Genomic DNA, 21,376 nt, shown 5'->3' with positions numbered 1-21,376 from the left:
AGGAGTCAGTGACAAGGGACCATCAATTCAAAATTGACACGAAGAGGGTGTGGAGAGAGGTTAGGAAAAATTTTTACACAGAGAATTGTTGGACTATGGAATGTTTTGCCATAGGGAGTGGTTGAGGCAGAGACCACTGCATCTTTTAAGGGTAAATTGGATAAATATTTGAAGCAGAGGACTTAACAGGCCTATGGGGTGAAATGGGGCAATGGAATTAGATTTGGACTGCTGTAGCATAGAACTCGATCCAGTAATGTAGAAATTCAAGGCTGTGGCCACCTTCACAGACACCAGCATAGCTGTCCCTCTCACGGAACTTTTCTGAAGATTTACCTGGAGGAGATAGCAAATTTCATAACTGACTTCCTAGTGAAGTATAAGTGGCGAAGGCAGTTCACCGCAGTCATGTCGAGGTTGGTGTACTTTGGTCTGTAGATAAGGGTAGTTGGTAAAGGGAATGTGTAGCAAGATTGCCTCAGTTGTAAACTCACCTCCCTCTCATCCCCCCTCAAATCCTCCTCGAAAGCAGGACACACCACCTCAGAACTGTGGTTGTAGCACTTAACACCACAGATGGAAAATAGGGAGCTGCTGAAACATTTAAAAAATGCAAAAAAGAAACTAGGCCACAACTGAAACCAGCAACAAATGCAACAAAAAAGTGAGTACTGCAGCAAAACAATGGCAGCTTCCTTAAAGAGTGTCATCTCCAAGATACAGGCCACACCACTTATAGAGGGCATGTTCATGCGAATGAGATTTGCCCGCTATACGCAATGGCTGGTATAACGTGGTAGAGCTATCACAGGACTCGGTTATATAACAAGAATGTTGTAGATCACTATTGAATAAACTAAACAAGATTGCATGCAATCCACGCAACTAGTTTTATTAAACTGCAGTTAGTGTTTAGTACAAACTGTAACCACACACCATTTAGAGGGGATTAGAAAGGCCTAAGTACACAAAAGGTCACTGAACATTAACAAGGTATTATTCACTTATGTTTGTTCTTGCAGTCAGTGCAACTTAATAAGGTGCAAACTAGTGAGGAAGCACAGCTGTTTCTGCCCGAAATAAATGGAGCACCTAAGACTCTATAACCAGCAACTTTGAAATTGATGTTAATGGAAATGGCCAATGGTTATCGCTTTTTGGCTAACATAAGCTACTGCCTGTTTTAAACGTGGATGTTTCAAGTGATGGGGACAGTAGTTGAAAGGACCTTCAAATGGGTGCTGAATGATGTGAAATTGCAATGATAGCTACTTTAAATCTATTTGCATAATTTTTAAAAGCCTAATAACAGAATTGTATCAAAAAGCGCAATTGCCTTCTGCTCTTAAATCACATCCCGGTTGTAGAATGGTGGTCAGTACTCATAGAGTGAGAAACAGGCCAAAGGACATAATACGCTCACCCCACTCACCTGATTGGCGCCTCATTGTAGAATCAGTCTCATTGTTTATTTGAAGGCACACTTCTTGTCTAGTTAACAGTTTGCAAAGTCTTCAGTGGGATTGGATTTTATTTTAAAGACTGAACATTTACAGAAAACAAGGATTCTTACCTTATGAGCTTGATCCATGGCCTGTTTCCTGTAGTCCAGTTCTTCATCCAAGTAGCCCTTCTGTTTACTGAAAAGCTCCTGTGAACAGAAGGAGAAATAATTAAGGAACTGTGAAGTCTCTTGCACGGAGACTTTAATATTGTTGATATTGTTTGTGCTTACTGCATACCTTTTCATTTTCAATGTCATTCATCTTTTGCTGTAGAGCAGATTCTGTCACCTCAATTTGCTGCAGCCACTGGAGGTTGAATGAAAAATCAAAGAGACTCAAACAGAATTTAACAAGAAGTGAGATTTGTTTCTAAATATCTTTAAGTATATCGATGTGGGACTTCTTTGAGCTAGAACTTTGGTTCTTATCTGCCTTAATGATGGCCAATATTATTGTCTTTGATTTTAATTAATGAATTCCAAACTATGTCTCCAGCTTGATCTCTGATCTAAATGTACATTCAACACAAAGCATGGCAACCTATGTTTCAATCTGACTGCTATGATTATGTTTACTATTTTTCCCCCTAGTAAGCATAAATGCCAGATTCAAATCCAAGTGGTTATGCTTTTCAGAAGTGTGGTGTATGTACCCTTAGGTGGCACTGTACCAGGAGGGCACATTTGAAACTTGGAATTAATTGGGGGAAAATAGAGAAAATTACTTTAAAATATAATTTTCTTCTTCAGGTCACTTTTTTCCTCTGATCCTCCTCTCCTATGTTTCTAATTCTCCCCATATCTTTCTCACTTACGTCTGATGTCCCAAGGTAAATTATCCAATTGGTTTTGCCAGATGAACTGGCTTAAAATTAATGTAACCAACTGGAAAAATAGACAAAGATCCATTACATTAAATTTCTGCCCATTTAGCAGCCAATCAACTTTCCAGTCGAGTTTTGTATTGATACCAGAAGTGTCTGTCAGTTTGCAGTTAATCAAATTAAAATTGATGACGTTATTTAGGTAGCCTTGCAATTTCCTGATGTTTTCATCAAGGCAGCATTCAGTTATCTACTTGCCCATATAAAAGGGTGTGCTGATATGGTAGTCCATTTATAGAGCCCCATATTATACTGGGATATATACTTGAAATGGAAAAATTTGCAGGGCCACAGGGAAAGAGCAAGGGGAGTGAGACTAAGTGGATAGCTCCTTCAAAGAGCCAGCACAGGCACGTTGGGCTGAATGGCCTCCTCTGTACTATATGATCGTATGATTCTATATTCCGATTTATAACAGCATTTTGGGCTATTTCTGAACTTTTTTCTTGATTCTTTATGTTTCTTTCCTGTTTACATTTAGCTAGTCAGGAAATTTTGTGCCAGGTGCTCTGGCACTGCCATTTTGTTGGCATGCGCACAATATTGGAACAATGCGTTTCCCAATGGGAATCTACTTGAGGTTTTCTAGAAGAAAAAGAGGAGGAGCAGTGGGGTGAATGTCAAGTAACTTAGGCTTCACCCGAGGCAAACTGTATTCACCTACTGTATCGCCCATCCTCGTTTACAGTCAGAGCCCCATCTGCCCATCAATAGCAGTGGCTCTTTGATCAGCAGACAGACATTTACAGAGCTGTGCCATCTGCTGCAAGAACACCAGCTACCATGTACCATGGGGCCCGTCCGCATTGCCAGTGCTGAAACAGTCAACAGCACCCTCTAGATACCTTCCTCAGCCTCCTTCCAGAAATGCTCCTGCCTCACCCTCACCTACCCGCTGAACTCCCAACACCGGGCCTAGCGTGGGCTGGGAGCTCACCCACACTATGCGAATAAAGCTAATCCTGCAATATCAGGCACAGTCTGTACAATAATGACTGGGCAAATGTTAATTGCACACCTTCCAACTAACATCCATGAGAAGCCCATCAGAAAACATACCCTCCCATGTCCAGCTGCCCTTATGGCTATTGTTTTCAGCGTGTCAAAATTTAGCTAGAGGGGACTCATTTTACCAGCTTGAATGCCATTTTTCAACAAAATAATCTATGTTTCAAACTCATTTTAAAGCATATTTCTAAATGTTAGCCTGATTTCTTTTACATTTTTAAGAAGTATATGCTCACTACAAATGTCCATTATTAATGAATCCTTGTCCAAGTCAAAGTTTTTACCCTTTGATGTCCAGAAGGATTGCTACCAGTATGTTTCAGATTAACATGTACAATAAAGAAATAAAAATGTTACCTTTTCTGCCAAGGTCAAAACTGTTCGGGCCTGAATCACAACCACTTGTTCCTCATTGGTTAAATTCTAATTAATAAATAAGTAAATAAATAACAAATTAAAAATAAAACAATTCTGAATTTCATCATCTTAAACAGTGCATGTTTCTTTCCTCACTCCATGCCAGTGATCTCTGTATCTACTAAAGGCAGTGAGTTATGCAGCCAAATAGTCCATAAACCCAGCTTGATCTGGGACAAATACATGCACAGCACCATTATACTCAGCAGTTGCATTCCAGCATCCACTGAAGTTACTGCGGATGGCATGAGAACCCCTGCAGAATTGGATGAGGTGGGGCCACAGTTCTGACTATCTGTGTAAAATGCAGATGATTGATATGTCTGGTTTTAATCGATGCAAATGTAGCAAAAATTCTTGCCACTTGCATTGGGAACAAAAATTGAACTTCTGGCTCTATGACTAGTTGCCATTTATAATTACATTTAAATCAACTGTGGTCAGAGGATAAGTTTTTGTTTTGATTCTTCTTGATGCTTTATTTGTTGGAGTGGGAAAAAAGTTATTGTCTGCATGTGATTAAAGTCAGGTGGACTTGGCAATTTAAGAGACAGCCCCCTTTGTATAGCTGTACTGGTATCTCCAGAAATCTGCTGATGGAGGGCAGGAGTGGCAGTGATCAGGGAATCCCTATCACTTGCACCTATATCCCGCTCCTGACAGCAAGATAGCACCCTAATTCTCTTATCATAGAATTCGACTACTTGTAGGGGCCAATTTTCCTCTGCTTAGTCCCTTCAGTATGCATACTTTCAGAGTGCAAAGCTGTGGAAAAATGGGCAGAAGCCCATTACGCCAGGCCTCCACCTCAATTGTGCTGCACTGGCGTTTTTAGTCATAGTTCGGACAGAGACCAATTCCTTATATCTCAAAGAGGTTTAAGATAGAAATTTTGACAGTTTTCAATCAATTCAGAAAAGGGAGCTTCTTATATTGAAGAAGTCAGATTGGTAAGGGAATCTTTCATTCCATCTTCCTCAACCTCAGAAGGCAGTAGAATAAAACTCTATTAGTCAGTGGCTCAGGCCATAAACTATCAACCAGATTTATTAAACAGTAAATGGATAAGTGAACAGTAGCAACGGCACACTATAGATTCACAGCAGTAGAGATAATAGCCCTGATATTTATAGGGAGGTGGGGAGGGTGCGGGGGAGCGCGGTAGCGTGGGGAAAACTGGCAAGGCCCTCTCGAGGGCAGGACACTCACACAACACGAAACCCGGAGCCATAAAAACAGCAACGGGCGCGTTCCACGTTTTAAAATTTTCAACCCCGCCACCACCCTACCCTCTCCCACTCATCGTGGGGTAATTTTCTGAGTTCACATTGCTGGCGAGGAGCCTTGCCCACCAGCTGCACATATCTGGAAACTGTTGGAGTGCTACCAAGAATTTTCCATCCATTAAAATAAATGGATATAAAAATGTGGACAACTACCCGTAAGTTCCCAATATACACACCTGCCAGCAGCGCAAACTGAGTATACCAGCCTTTACATATAAATACAGATCTGCAATATGAGTCTGATGTTTAGGTGCTGAGAGGGAGCTATATTTAGCATGGCCTGTTCGGTTAAGGCCAATGCTCAGGTCTAAATATTTGTATTGTGAAGTTGAATTAGAGGCCAATTGTTGAAGGAAGTTTCCGTAGATTGACAGCTCTCTGTAAATACCCAGCTCTTGCCTTTGGAGAGAGCTCAGGCTATTGAAGTCAGAAAAACAAAAACTTTTGGCATTCTGGAGTTCGATGTCCAAATTTGATGGATGGAAGACTTTTATTTATATAGATAGATTGAAAGACTTTGCTGCAACAGAACATACACAGCACAAAGATGTTTGATGCTGTTCTAGGATTCACCCTGGCATCCTCTACTGATAGGCTTATAAAATATAAGTAAAAACAAAAGATAAACATGCATGATCAGAAAAGCAACATACACTTACGGCGTTATCTCCTAAAATATCCAGCTTTTTCATGAGGTCTGCTATTGTAATGTCCTGACAAAACAGGAAAAAGGTTTAAAAAGAAACGTTTAACGGATGCAATAGGCACATCAGTCTGTGTTATTATTAAAATGGGTTTTACACTGTGTCTATTGGGAAAATACAATAATAGAGGTGCACCTACTGTTACTCCTTCTGCCTCACAGTAGACTTGGAGAGGACTCATCTCCTCTGGAAATGGAATGTGATGGAAGTTGATGGCAGGTGATCGTCGCTCACGCTCCTGAAAGAAAACGTTTCTTTTGAGAAAAAAATTGCTATTTTTTTTATTAAACATTAAAAAAAACCCTGTCAGTGAAAGGAAGTTTAATAGTTTTTAATAAGCAAAATCAATAAATATATGTCCAGATTAAGTACAGTTGATGAGTTTGATTTGAGCAATAATTTTCCAATTGCCGTGTCATCATTCCCGACACATAACCACCAAGTAAAACAAGGGATGGGTCGGCAGTGCTCCTTTGAACACATGATGAGAAAAGCATGTTTCCTGACGTTTATAAAGAATGTTTAAGCATCCAAATTGTGACATTGTAATTTCATTTGCAGCAACGGAAATGTATCAGCCAGTCATGATGCATAATGCAGTAATGTGCACATTTACATAGAAGAATTCTCCAGCTCCCTATGTGTGGTGATGTAAATGAGTTTGTCAACATTGCCTCTGTTCAGTATTTCTAGTGAAATTATAAAGATGTTCAAGAAGAATGTGCTTATAATTTTACTAGTGGTACTGACCAGAGGAAATCTTCATGAATTAATTTAGTGTCGCTACATCTCGTAACCCGAGCAATTCGTCCCCAATATCTCTACATCAGGAGGATAATTCTGATCAATGTAAAGGAAATAGATGAAAAATCCTCTGGATTGTCTTACTTCAAGTTCTAGGATACGGAACTCTAAAAGCTCGTTTTGGTCTTTCACGTCCTGTACATCGTGTCTAAGGCGATTTTCTTCATTCTCCATTTGCCGAATCTGTGGGAAAAAAAACACCTTCATTTTAACTCTTACTCGCTGTTATTGTAATATGGATACTGTGACTCTGAATCATGCGGCAAGAAAAATAGGAAATCTAGATAATGAAGCCATGTTTTCTAGTTCTACTTGCATTCTGAGAAAACATACCTTTTCTAGCAGTTCTTGGTTCCAACGATAAATTGCTTGTTTCTCCTCGATCCACTTCATGTCCTTAGAAATATAAAGGAATAATGATCATGTATTTTGAAGTTCTCATTCTGATTCCAAAAAAATAGCATTTAATATGCATGCTGACCATCATCCCCGTCTACAATGAATGTGGTTTGTATGCTATTTTTAAATATCAAAATACAAAACAAATGGCTTGTTTCACAACTAATTCTAGTTTGGGTTTTCTGATGCTTCTCCTTCCTTGATCCATCCATGTCCCTCCCCTCCTCCTCATCTACATACAATGACATCCATGATGTGGAGATGCCGGTGATGGACTGGGGTGTACAAATGTAAGGAATCTTACAACACCAGGTTATAGTCCAACAGTTTTATTTGAAAATCACAAGCTTTCTGAGGCTTTCTCCTTCGTCAGGTGTCACACACACCTGACGAAGGAGAAAGCCTCCGAAAGCTTGTGATTTTCAAATAAAACTGTTGGACTATAACCTGGTGTTGTAAGATTCCTTACATTTGTACAATGACATCATCTGCAGACACAAAGTCAGCTCTCACATATATGCCGATGACAGTCAGCTCAAACTTTCTACCACCAAATCTTGGCCCTGAAACTGCCTCTGTGTTATCAGTCTGCTTGTCCTCATTTTGCTGTTTTTGATTTGTTCACATTTTGTTAATCGGCTATTTAATTCGTAACTTAACAGATAAGTAGTTATATTAGCCAAACACAATTGTTTTGCCCTACGGATTTGTGATGCTTCAAAGGTGCAATGCTCTGAGGCTACACATTTAGATGTGTGATACCTTTGAAAGGTCCGATGTGACAGATGCACTAAATGCATGATTTTTTATTGTATAGAAAGTAGTCTGAATGCCATGGAAACAATGTTAAGAACAATTAAGTTGTTTTGAAATTATACAGTATTAATTCAAAATAAATACTGTCTGACTCACAGGGCACAATAAAGAAATTATTTTGTCATTGTAAAGTGGGATTGTAAGAAATTAACTCTAACACTGCAAATAGGCTTGGGAAATTCTAATTTCTTTGGGCGAGCCATTTAAAAAAAAAGTTTCCAGCCTAACGCTATGAAACAGAACGTAATGTTACAGTAATTAAGCTACTGAAATGTTCTTAGTCGAAATATATGACTAAATATGACTTAAATAACAACAAAAAAGTTACTTCCATTTGCACTTTTTCCCATCCTCTTCTTTTACTAGTTTTACTTTATTTCTATCTAACAACCTTATCCATCTGTTCTATAATTTCTTGATATTGATTAAAAATAAACTTTAAATGCTTTACTTGCCTGTTTTCCTCTGCTTCCTGCTTGTCAGCATTCATTATGGAGGTGGGACAAAATATTAGCCTCTGGATCTACTTCTTTCAAATAATCAAACGCTAGTTTTTAAGACAAACAAAACCTAGAACTCTGAAAGTTGGCCTGGTCATACCACAGATGTGATCCAGTGAATCACCGAGTTGATATTTCAACATTAAAAAGAAGTCATTGCCACCGGACAATTTATCAATAGGCAGCACTATTGCACTGAGACACGATAACTCATTATAGCCCAGCAGGGGTTAAGAGCCTGTTATATGTCATACTGTTAATTATTACCTGCCCCTGTTGTGCAAGAGCCTTCTCCAAATCTTCAATTTTGGTTTGATATCTCTGGTTTTCTGCTTGTAGTTGCTCACGAGTCTAAAAGGAGAACAAAAGAGGGGAGAAGGTGAAAAATATTATTTACTACAGTCATATTTCACAGAATGTCAATATTAAACACTCTCTGCTCAGGTTCAATACATCTATTGTAAAGTAAAACCTCCTCCACATTGCTCCACCAATGTGCCTCACTGCCAATTGCACACAAATACCCAATACTATGGTCCTCTGAATTCTTCCATTTCTCATACCAGCCATCTATTTTGCCTTGATGTTTTAAAATAAAGAATATTGGAAGTAGCAGAAAAATCAATGGTAGCAGAGGCTAATGGTTGATGTAAATTAAGCAGTGTTGCTGACCACATAACTCGTTTGTACAGCCAGCTCCAGTGGGTAATGAAAGGAAAAGTAAGTAAGAAACAAAATGAATTACAGATTTGAAAAAGTATATCGCATTACAAATTGAGAAATGCAGATTACAGGAAATCCAAGCTGCTTTTAAAAATTGTTCCTGATTTGGTTTTTGGTTTAAAAAAAATCTTTAGATGAGATTGAATGTAGAAATCTCAGCGAATGAAAAAAATCAGTTCATTATTTTGAAATAAATTGCTGTCAAATCACGTACATAAATTTTGCACCAAACACTGTAGTAACTCGGAAACAGAGGTGGCTTTTTGCCTTGCAGGGGCCCCATGCAAAGGTTCATGTTTTGGGCCCCTACGTTTCATTAGATGATAATACTAAATAGTCTAGTGTCAAATCTGTACACATACGATGGTGAAGAGCCACGTTTGCTACAGGTAATATAAATAAAAGGTGTGATGTCATCATAGCCGCATTAAGAATTGGCGCACTGAACACCAAGACATCGAGGACCCCCTCCCACCTATCCCTCCCCCTTCCCCATCTACTCCCCACACACATCCCTCCCACTCCCCATCTACAACCCCCACACATCCCTCCCCCTCTCCATCTACACCCCCCACATATCCTTCCCCCTCCCCACCTACACCCCCCACATATCCTTCCCCCTCCCCATCTACACCCCCCACATATCCTTCCCCCTCCCCATCTACTCCCCCCACCCATCCCTCCCCCTCCCCATCTACACCCCCCACACATCCCTCCCCCTCCCCATCTACAGCCCCCACACATCCCTCCCCCTCCCCATCTACACCCGCCACACATCCCTCCCCCTCCCCATCTACACCCGCCACACATCCATCCCCCTCCCCATCTCATGCCCCCACACATCCCTCCCCCTCCCCATCTACACCCGCCACACATCCCTCCCCCGCCCCATCTACACCCCCCACATATTCCAACCCCTCCCCATCTACTCCCCCCACACATCCTTCCCCCTCCCCATCTACACCCCCCACACATCCCTCCCCCTCCCCATCTACAGCCCCCACACATCCCTCCCCCTCCCCATCTACACCCGCCACACATCCATCCCCCTCCCCATCTCATGCCCCCACACATCCTTCCCCCTCCCCATCTACACCCGCCACACATCCCTCCCCCGCCCCATCTACACCCCCCACATATTCCAACCCCTCCCCATCTACTCCCCCCACACATCCTTCCCCCTCCCCATCTACCCCCCCCACATATTCCACCCCCGCCCCGTCTACACCCGCCACACATCCCTCCCCCTCCCCATCTACACCCTGCACACATCCCTCCCCCTCCCCATCTACACCCTGCACACATCCCACCCCCTCCCCATCTACACCCCCCACATATTCCACCCCCTCCCCATCTACACCCCTCACACATCCCTCACCCTCCACACATCCCTCACCCTCCCCATCTACCCCCCCCCAACATATCCCTCCCCTCCCCATCTACACCCCCCACATATACCACCCCCTCCCCATCTACACCCCCCACATATACCACCCCTCCCCATCTACACGCCCCCCTCACATCCCTCCTTCCTCCCCATCCACACCTCTCTCACATTCCCCCCCCATCCATTAAACGTATAAAATGTCTGCACTCTTAGATAGAAAAGCATTTTAAAAATCAGGGATGAGAAAAAGACATTATTTGCGCACATTGCTCACACCCAGGGTCACCAAAAATTAAAATACCTTTGTAGCCCAAAGTCAACCAAATACAAACCGAGAAGTAGCCCAATATTATGTTGTCTAAAGATAAATATGCCTATGGTATAAAACAACATAAAAATTAAAGAATACTCAAAGGAGCTTTTGAGCTTCTTTCAAAACTTTTTTCAGCAAACTCTCGCTTTTTGACACAGTTTCATTGAAAGATTTTATTTGTTGCTTATTATGAACTTGGAATGATTTTTTATAAAAAGTTCCGTTTCATTAGCAATGTTCTTTAACTTGTGTCGTGCTTTCAGTAATCCAAATACAAAAGGTTATATCTTCAGAAAAGTTATTTTTCCATTCAGTTGTTTCATGTGCTGCCATTTTACTGTAATCTAATTGTAACTAAACCTACATATGTATAGACTTGCTCACCTATTTACTCACATCTACTTTCTTGTTATAATTAATACACAGAGGAAAATATCCCCCCTGCGGTGAAACAAAATTTCTTGTTTCCGCTAATATTAATGGAAATATTAATTATTTCCATTGATACCTTAACTTCTCGTTCAGCGTCCAAGGTCCCACCAACTTGTTCCTGTAGCAAAGCGTATGCCCTCTGTAAAGCCTGATACTCCATGGTCAGCTGACGAAAGCGAAGTTCAGTCTCTTCTTTTGCCACTCCCTAAATACAAAAAAATAATGAACACATTTTGAATTTACAGTTATCTTTTTTTTTTATTCGTTCACGGGATGTGGGCGTCGCTGGCAAGGCCAGCATTTATTGCCCATCCCTAACTGCCCTCGAGAAGGTGGTGGTGAGCCGCCTTCTTGAACCGCTGCAGTCCGTGTGGTGACGGTTCTCCCACAGTGCTGTTAGGAAGGGAGTTCCAGGATTTTGACCCAGCGACAATGAAGGAACGGCGATATATTTCCAAGTCGGGATGGTGTGTGACTTGGAGGGGAACGTGCAGGTGGTGCTGTTCCCATGTGCCTGCTGCTCTTGTCCTTCTAGATGGTAGAGGTCGCGGGTTTGGGAGGTGCTGTCGAAGAAGCCTTGGCGAGTTGCTGCAGTGCATCCTGTGGACGGTACACACTGCAGCCACAGTGCGCCGGTGGTGGAGGGAGTGAATGTTTAGGGTGGTGGATGGGGTGCCAATCAAGCGGGCTGCTTTATCTTGGATGGTTTTGAGCTTCTTGAGTGTTGTTGGAGCTGCACTCATCCAAGCAAGTGGAGAGTATTCCATCACACTCCTGACTTGTGCCTTGTAGATGGTGGAAAGGCTTTTTGGAGTCAGGAGGTGAGTCACTCGCCGCAGAATACCCAGCCTCTGACCTGCTCTCGTAGCACCTCAAACATGTTTGTACCTTTTGACCAAAATATCAGTGAATGGTACACTAGTGTTTTAAGTAATAATATCCAGGACAGGGTTAAAACAGGAGTGCCCTGTATAATTCATTATTGTCAGTTTACTGTAAATCGTTTAACATTCCAAAAGTGATCTACTTTGGTAATTTGATTTATTTTTTTCCAGTATAAATTTTTAGTCTCATTTAAAAAGTTTTCTGTTTTAGTTAATGAGACTGATTTCAGGGGCAGTGTGTTGGCGTAGAGCACTGGTGAAGTGTTAATTGTTCTGTCAAGGGCAGGAAGCAGGTTTGCACCAGCAATGCTGCCAAATTTATGATTTTAATTATGCCATTAGGGGAGCTACTAAACTGAGTTAAGGTGTTTTCAACCGAGAGAGAATGAAAATTGAGAGATGCAGCACTGTCACATAATTCAAAGGCACCAGTTTAAGTAGGGCATCAGCAAAGGTCTGATTATAGGTGGACTGCCCAACCTCTTCGCAAAATAACACGAGAAGAAAGGAAGTAAAACAGAAGGAGAAAAAATCTAGTATATCTCTATATTGATGTATAATCTAAAACACCACGGGGGTTAAACTGGTTAACACCTGGGGCTTGATTTTCAGGTGAAGGAGCGGGTGCGTTGGGGGCGGGGGAGCTCCGAAAATTGCTGAAATCCCGAGTGGGTTCGGAGCCCGGCTCCAACCCGCTGACTTCCAGGTTCCCCAGTGACGCATCCGGGTGCACGCGCGCCTCCCGAATGAGGAAGTTCCACTGGCAATTAAAGACGGCAGGATGATAATTTACATAGTCTGTCAGTTGAAGTACTTGAACTACTTGATTGACTCGACATTTTGACAGGGGTGCGATTTTGAAGCATCCTCAGTGTGTTTCCCGTGCTGTGGGAAACACTCCCTGTTGCAACAGACATGTTTCAGCCAGCAGCCAGTGCGAGATGTAAATGCTTATTTGACAGGTGAGGAGAAAACCTCATTTATTGCAGCAGGGCACTCTGTCACTTCAGACAAAGTTTTGGCTGCAAGACCTTTGTGTTTTCACTCAAAATTCTCACTTTCCACCCAAAACTACTTTGCTAACCCATCAAACTCACACCGTCAGGATCGGGGGCGCCATGGCTGCATTCATCACTTCATCCGAGGCCGAGCAACATCACCAGCCTCGCCAGGCACGGCGTCCATCTCCGCTACTTGGAGCTCCACAACACAGTGCTGCGCCACAGGCAACTGCACAAGAGCACGGAGGGCAACAATAGAGAGCGCGCGTCGCAGGAGGCACTACCCTCGCAACAGGGTCTACAGACCGAGGCTCAGCTTCCTGGACTTCTCTGAGGAGCAATGCATACGGAGGCTCAGAGTCAGTCGCCATGTAGTCGCAGACAGCTGAAACCTCCTTCATGCCGAGCTGCTCCCGGCTGGGCCGAGCAGCATCTCCTTACCTGTCGCTGTCAAAATCACCACTGCCCTCAACTTCTTCACCTCTGGATCGTTCCAGGCTGCCACCGGGGATATCGCCGGGGTCTCTCAGTTGTCTGCATACCAGTGCATAAGGCAGGTCACCAACGGCTTGTTTCGCAGGGCCTCGCACTACGTCAACTTCCCCGTGGATAACCTCAGCCAGACGGAGAGGGCAGTGGGATTCCACGCTGTGGCTGGTTTCCCACGGGTGCAGGGTGTAATCAATTGCACCCATATAGCAATACGAGCACCTCCACATGAGCCAGGACTGTTCATCAACAGGAAGGGGTATCACTCCATCAACACTCAGCTCGTTTGTGACCACCGCAAGAGATTCCTTCACGTGTGCACCAGATACCCTGGCAGCTGCCACGATTCCTTCATTCTCCAGGAATCCAACATCCTGCCCCTCTTCCACGCACCGAACACCCATAAGGGCTGGCTCCACGGGGACAAGGGATACCCCCTGCACACGTGGCTCATGACACCTCTGAGGAACCCCATCACCGAGCAACAGCGTCGATAAAACGACAGCCACATTGCTATCAGGTCTACAATTGAGCATGCTATAGGGCTGCTCAAGATACGCTTCAGGTGCCTTGATCATTCTGGGGGAGCACTTCAATACGCACCAGACAGAGTAGGACGCATTATAGTCATGTATTGTGCCCTGCACAACATGCCACAACAGAGAGGGGTGCCGCTGGAGGAGGCCCCATCCACATCTGCCACCCACATTGAGGGGCAAGTGGAGGAGGTGGAGGAGGAGGAGGAAGCCATGGGCAGAACAACGGCTCACCTGGCTGCTCAATAGGCCAGGGAGTCACTGATATGTGAATAGTGAATAGTTCTGCTAACGTCAGACAGTGTGAAGAGTCCAGCCCTCACCACCTGGACAGAGCACGCCCACACCAGCACCACCCGCCCCCCACCCCCGCTCCCTGCACAAAACAGTCCTGGAACTACACATATACACCCACCGTAGAGTGACCCAATGGGTGGCATCAAGTGTCGGCAATCGTGGTGAACTCATGAAAGGGCCTTATTACAGAAGCCAGTTAAGAATGGCCAAGACGTGGCAGTAGTGGTGACAATAATAATATTTAACGTGAGTTTAACAAAAAGCTAATATAAATAAAAAAACATGGCCAACCGTCAAGCACACTTGTGCATCCCCTACGTGATTACAAAACCTTCGCCTCTCGCTTCCAACTACTTCTACGTGGTGCTTCCCCTGTGGCTGCAGCAGAGATGGGGGCAGGTTGTTCTTGTTCATGCCCTGACCGATTAGATGCTTTGGGCTGATGCCCTCTGGGTTTCCATGCCCATGAGGGCCCCTCCAAAGATTGCTCCATTTGCACCTGTGTAGGTGCAGACTCGGCCGCCTGGAGAGGAGGCAGCATTGCGGGTACTTGTTGAAAGGGGGACAACGGGTGAGACATGGGAGCGCTTTGAGTGGCATCCCCACTTCCATGTCTCCTTTCGCCATCATCCCTCCCCTGGGCCAGGCCCACATCACTCCTACCACTCTGCTGGACGACAGTAAGGAAGACATGTGTGAAGCTTTTTAAGGCCAGTGCTAGTCCATCTGCCTGCCTGTTTAAGGCGGCAAAATGTTGTTCACCCTGAGTCCGAACAGCCGTTGTCAGGGCCTGAATGGACTCATATGTGAGCCGTGCTTCAAGCTCAATGGAGGCTAGCCTACCCTCCATCGCAGACATTCCCGCACTTACCCACGACAGTATGTCAGAGATGCCCTCACGTCCCTGTGACAGTATCTCAGAGATTCCCTCCCATACCTGTGCCACCATCCACTCATGCAGGAGTTGGACTCCTCCATCCTCTGCGCGATTGTGGAGAGTGCGTGTAGCACCTGTTCCAGCACCTCGCAAATGTGTTGCTGCCCCTCGATCATTCTCCTTTTAAAGGATGGCCCCCAGGTTTCAGCATTTGTGTCCAGCTGAGCAGAGCCTGGAGAGGAGTGCTCCCACTGACGCGGACTCTCCACAGCTGCCCCTACCACCAGTCTCTGCTTGTGCTCACATGTGTGTGGTAACTCACCATGTGCGACCCCAACTAACTGCGGACTAGGACCCACCGAGGTTTGTAAGTCTGCGCTGGTGGATGGCTCACTCACATGTGACGGTGCACCCTCAGAGGCCGGCAGGTCCTCTGAGGAATCTCCCTCTGCCGTCACAGCGGTTTCTGAGGGCCCTGTAAGAGAACAGAAGGCAATATTAAGCATGATCACAGATGTGTCATGTCGTGATGAGCATACTGAGGTGCTGAAGATGGCAAGGCATGTTAACATCAATTCATATTGTGTGTGCTGCATGTTAAAGTTCTGTCACCAGCCGTTTCTTGGGTGCCAGTCTTGGCGTCCCCGACGGACAGGCACTCGAGGGTTCAGCTGAGCTCCAGCACCTCCTGCTCCGTGTCTGTGAGGACGATGATCTGTTGCGGCCCCCCTCCAGTCCTCGCCCTCTCCTGTGCATTCTGGGCTCTCTCCTATAAGGGGAGAAAGTACAGATGCGTGAATAAGTGATAGTGCCGTGGCCAAACGATGAATGCATTGGTTTGGGTGCGGCTGACCGTGAAAGAGACACATCAGAGGGTGAGTATGAGACAGAACCATGAGTTGAGTGGTAGTGGTGGAGTGACTAATGGGGAGGTGAGGAAGTGCAGGTAAGTTGAGGATGAGCCTTAAGTGGTTTTTTTTTATTCGTTCATGGGATGTGGGTGTCACTGGCGAGGCCGGCATTTATTGCCCATCCCTAATTGCCCTTGAGAAGGTGGTGGTGAGCCGCCTTCTTGAACCGCTGCAGTCCATGTGGTGAAGGGTGTGAGGAGTGATGTGATAGAGTAGTGTTGGCAGTGCAGAATGAGTTGGGGGGTGGGGGCGGTGATATGGATGACGGAATGTAGGAGAATGAGTAAGTGTACTCACTTTGGCTGACCTAGTTAGATCATTGAAGCGCTTCCTGCACTGGATCCAGGTGCGGGATATATTGCTGCTGCTGCTGACCTCCTCTGCCTCCTCGAGCCAGACCTTCTTGGTGGCAGAGGCAGACCACTTCCTCCCGTCTGCTAGGCAGAAGACATCCCTACTCCTCCTCACCCCATCCAGTAGCACCTGGAATGAGGCATCGCTGAATCTAGGAGCAGCCTCTACCCTGTGCTGCTCCATTGTGGTGTGTGGGTTTTTGCTCCAAGAGCAGCCATTGGAGGGCGGCCCCTTTAAATAGAGCTCCTCCAGCTGACAGCCTGTGATGCGGGTGCGCAGTCCGCCCACTGCGCAGCTTTCGGACGGCAAACCCGGAAGCCACGTTAAGTGGCTCCAATTGACTTGCGATCGTGTGGGAAATGGACAAATTCTATTGGGCAGGTTACCCACGCGCCCAATCGCACCCCCCCCGCCCCCGCTGCCAACCCGCCTCCCCGCTAATATCAGGGCCCTGAAAACAGGCACTGGTATCGCATTCATGCTGCCTGATTATTTCAGTGATTGCTGTGTACAGCCAGCACAACCGGCGCTGTTTGGCGGCACACACCAGCAGGGAGCCCTGATATCAGGAGTGGCTAGTACTACTTAAAGGCAGCCTGCACCTCTTAAAGGGGAGGTGCATCATGGCTGCAGGGTGACCTGGTAATGCAACTAACTCTGTCCTGGAATATACTGAAGAATGGCTGGGCCTGCGAGGGAGCGTGCACCAAGGTTCTCTGACAATGCACTAGAGGTCTTGGTGCAAGAAGTGGACACACAGAGGGGCATCCTTTACCTGCAGGGGGGCAGGAGACCCTCCAGATATGTGCTGAAAAGGCAGTGGGAGGCGGTGGTGGACGAGATAAATGCCATGAGCATCGCACCATGCACATGGATGCAGTGCAGGAAGAAGTTCAATGATTTGACACGAGTGGTCAAGGTGAGTGACTTCAACTGTCAAGTGGCATCACCTACCAACTGCACCACTAGCCTCACCCACCTACCAACTGCTCCACACACTACACCCTCCTTCACCCACCTACCAACAAACTCTTTCCATCAGCACGCAACTCTTCAAATCAGATGCTGCACCTCACCCTCACACATTACCACTCTTGCAAGCCGCACGCCCACAACTCACAGGTCACACACATTGACAGCTATTCAACCATAACAGTCACGTCACCCAAACATCTTGCAGGACACTCACTGACACACTTCCCTCTTTCATGCAGGAGAAGGTGGCACATAACAACAGGCAGCAGGAAAGACCTGGGGGAGGACAGGCACGCCCTCACCCCCATGGAGGAGACAGCACTGGCCATTATTGGGAGGGCCATCGCTGCGGCCATGACCACTGGTGGTGCTAGAGGTATCGATGATGAGAGTCTCTGCATACCTAATCCTCCTTCTCTCTTCCCACTTCTCCCTCATCCCACACTCTTTTCTGACTCAGATGGTGTGAGCATGCATTTCTTACTTTCTCCTCTCCCCTCACCAAAACTCAACCCATGTCCCTTTGTCATTGCAGCTACCCAAGAACTGGAACCTGCACAGTTAGAAGAGGCAGAGGACGATGACAGTGATGATGCAGGCACGATCTAACACTCGCAGCCACAAGCTCAGAGACGGACACTGTGTGTACTTCAGAGGTTAGGTTAGATGAGGGGTCTGCACTTGGTGAGACACCGGGCACAAGTGTGAAGGAGCCAGGGTGGGGGGAACAGACACCGCAGGTGCCAGCTCGCCGGAGGGCGAGGTCGCACACTGGTTCTGTTGCCAAGGAGTCAGGTGATGACTTCGATGGGCCAGGCTACAGACGAAGGCTGATGGGTGTACACAACTAAATGTTTGGTTGTACACAGCCTCAGTGACCTCCCTTATACAGCAGTGCACTGCAAACTGTGAGATGTTGCATATATCTCCAGCGGCAGCCTGAAAGAAGCCAGAGCCATGAAAATTAAGTGCCATAGTTACTTTGACAGCCACGGGCAATGCTGTCCTTGCCCTGCTCTGAGGCTGCAGTTGTGGCTGCAGCAGTTGACAAATCTCAGTCACGACCTCTTTCGTGAACCGTAGCCATTGGATGCACTGATCTTCGCTCAGGTTGAGGTAAGAGAATTGGTCCCTGAAGACCCTCGATGGATATGGCCTCCTGCTGAGTGCCCTGCGATTCCTCCTCCTCCCCCCTCTTCTGGCAGCTTGTCCTGCTCTGCGTGGCCTCTCTGCATGCTCCCAGTCATGTTCAATTCCCAGAGCCACCTATGTCTGGCAGCAACCTTGTTCAGCACACTATTTTAAATGTCACTAACAGTACTACCCGACCAGCCAGCCCACTCTCCATACAATATTGCAACCTTCTCCAAGTATAGGAAACTTCCACAAACACGCACAATTGTACCAGCAGCCAGAATAACTAATCCAGCAACTAACCTGTTACTCCAGCATGATCCCTTTAAATAGCACTGGTGGGGGGGTCCATCATGCCCTTTAACTCCTGTTCAGTTGTGCGAGGATAGGACAGTGTGTTGGCTGGAGCAGGGAGTTTGAAAATGGCACCAGCTTCTTCAGATCAGTGTTGCACACTGAGTAATGTCGTAATCTCCATACTTTACATGTTGGCGACATTTGTTAGGTCCACGTGTGCAAATGCCTTCACCAGGATGGCATCCTGCGCACGTCACGCCGGATGTGTATGCGCACACCTCGGTCGCCATTTTCGGGGCTTAGGAGTCTGTGTAGCCCCCACACAACGGGCGCTACGCGGCCCAGTTTAGCCCCCCGTAAAAACATCTCATGTGCACACACTTGCTGTCCATCACACTTCAGATGTCACACACTGGGGTAAATCTTGACTTTGTGCGATGGTGTAAAATGGGTGATAGCGAGCCACTACATCTCTCCCGATTTTTTATTTCCAAACCTGCCGACTCACTATCACCTGTTTGACGCTATCGCACAAAGTCAATAGCTACCCCACTATCTGTACTCAGAAATAAACTTTCTTTACAAATGCATTAATGTATACAGCTGCAGTGGGTAAAGAGAACACAAATTATTGTGACCTACAAGATTGATGGTCAGAAAGCAATGGGATTGGAGGTGGACAGGCAGATGGGGTGGCAGGAAGAACAATGGACCAGTCAGTGATTGAGTGAGGGCAGCTAAGCAGTCAGCAGTAGTAGACAGAATGGCCAACAGCTAGGGTAACCATTTAACAAATACTGGGGGAAAGAGAGCCACAGCAGCAGCAATACTGCTGCTAAACGAAAGCGGCTGGCAGGTCAAGTGGGCCTCAGGTGCCCAATCCATGCTATTTGGCGAAAATAGGAGGGAGGGGGGTAGAACATGGGTTTCTGTGAGCCCCAGGGTGAGTACAACTTACCTTTACCAAGATATCGGCCATTCTTTCAGAAATGCACTGTTACAGTGCCACCCTATGGCAAATTATAAGTACTTACAGTTAGAATTAAGAACAAAAGAACATAAGAAATCGGAACAGCAGCAGACCATCCGACCCCTCGAGCCTGCTCCGCCAATCAACAAGATCATGGCTGATCTTCTACCTCAACGTCATTTTCCTGCACCATGCCCATATCCCTTGATGCTTTTAATATCTAGAAATCTATCGATCTCTGTTTTGAATGTACTCAATGACTGAGCCTTCACAGCCCTCTGGGGTAGAGAATTCCAAAGATTCACCACCCTCTGAGTGAAGAAATTTCTCCTCACCCTTTATGGCCTACCCTTTATCCTGAGTCTGTGACCCCTAGTTCCAGATTCCCCAGCCAGGGGAAACATCCTCCCTGCATCCAGTCTGTCTAGCCCTGTCAGAATTTTATACGTTTCAATGAGATCACCTCTCATTCTTCTAAACTCTAGAGAATACAGGCCTAGTCTACTCAATCTCTCCTCATATGACAATCCCGTCATCCCAGGAATCAGTCTGGTGAACCTTCGTTGCACTCCCTCTTTGGCAAGTATATCCTTTCTTAGGTAAGGAGACCAAAATTGTACACAATACTCCAGGTGCGGTCTCACCAAGGCCCTATATAATTGCAGTTAAGACATCTTTACTCCTATACTAAAATCCTCTTATATTAAAGGCCAATGTACCAGCTGATTGGTGAGTAGGTTCAGGTGAGTATTTCTACCATTTTACTGTAAGTAAAGTAATAAGAAAGGGAAGATCTGCAGGTTTTATAGCAGGTAGTGTTTTTTTTTAGTGAACCTAGGTCCCTAGTATAGTTAACATTTTCTAATTTCAACGTAATTTAAAAGGGGTAACTAAGCTAAGGCAAGTCATGGCAGCAGACCTCGCACCCGTGATATGCTCCTCCTGCAAGATGTGGGAAGTAATGGACACTACCAGTGTCCCTGCCGACCATGTGTGCGGGAAGTGTGTCCACCTGTAGCTACTGACCGATCGTATCTCGGAGCTGGAGCTGCGGGTGGATTCACTGTGGAGCATCCGCGATGCAGAGAAACTCGTGGATAGCACGTTTAGCGAGTTGGTCACACCGCAGGTAAAGGGTATACAGGCAGGAAGTGAATGGGTGACCACCAGGAAGAGTAAGAGATGCAGGCAGGTAGTGCAGGGGTCCCCTGTGGCCATCCCCCTCTCAAACAGATATGCCACTTTGGATGCTGTTGGGGGGGATGACTTATCAGGGGAAGGCAGCAGCAGCCAACTTCCTGGCACCACGGGTAGCTCTGCTGCACAGGCTGGGAGGAAAAAGAGTGGCAGAGCTATAGTGATAGGGGACTCAATTGTAAGGGGAATAGACAGGCGTTTCTGCGGCCGCAACCGAGACTCCAGGATGGTGTGTTGCCTCCCTGGTGCAAGGATCAAGGATGTCTCGGAGCGGCTA

At 45.9% G+C, this 21,376-nt stretch overlaps 1 protein-coding gene and 1 long non-coding RNA gene across 11 annotated transcripts in view; one reads left to right on the top strand and one right to left on the bottom strand.

Annotated features, from left to right (window-relative positions):
- jakmip3 (Janus kinase and microtubule interacting protein 3) overlaps positions 1–21,376 on the bottom strand; it is a 298,954-nt gene that overhangs the window by 103,091 nt on the left and 174,487 nt on the right. For 7 of the 9 annotated variants that reach the window (XM_068002403.1, XM_068002402.1, XM_068002401.1 and 4 more), the window contains 9 exons: positions 11,254–11,382; positions 8,590–8,673; positions 6,941–7,003; positions 6,692–6,790; positions 5,943–6,041; positions 5,753–5,812; positions 3,754–3,819; positions 1,743–1,811; positions 1,574–1,651 (listed from right to left, as the gene is read on the bottom strand). In XM_068002403.1, coding sequence (XP_067858504.1) covers positions 1,574–1,651; positions 1,743–1,811; positions 3,754–3,819; positions 5,753–5,812; positions 5,943–6,041; positions 6,692–6,790; positions 6,941–7,003; positions 8,590–8,673; positions 11,254–11,382 — 747 coding nt within the window. The remainder of the gene's footprint in view (positions 1–1,573; positions 1,652–1,742; positions 1,812–3,753; positions 3,820–5,752; positions 5,813–5,942; positions 6,042–6,691; positions 6,791–6,940; positions 7,004–8,589; positions 8,674–11,253; positions 11,383–21,376) is intronic. The other 2 variants (XM_068002406.1, XM_068002408.1) reach the window with 1 other exon arrangement.
- Positions 1–21,376, top strand: part of LOC137340105 (uncharacterized) — a 199,323-nt gene that overhangs the window by 142,378 nt on the left and 35,569 nt on the right. The gene's annotated exons all lie outside the window — the stretch shown is intronic.

This window comes from Heptranchias perlo, chromosome 21, assembly GCF_035084215.1.
Source record: "Heptranchias perlo isolate sHepPer1 chromosome 21, sHepPer1.hap1, whole genome shotgun sequence".
Lineage (NCBI taxonomy): Eukaryota > Metazoa > Chordata > Chondrichthyes > Hexanchiformes > Hexanchidae > Heptranchias > Heptranchias perlo.
This window is presented reverse-complemented; position numbering and strand designations above follow the sequence as displayed.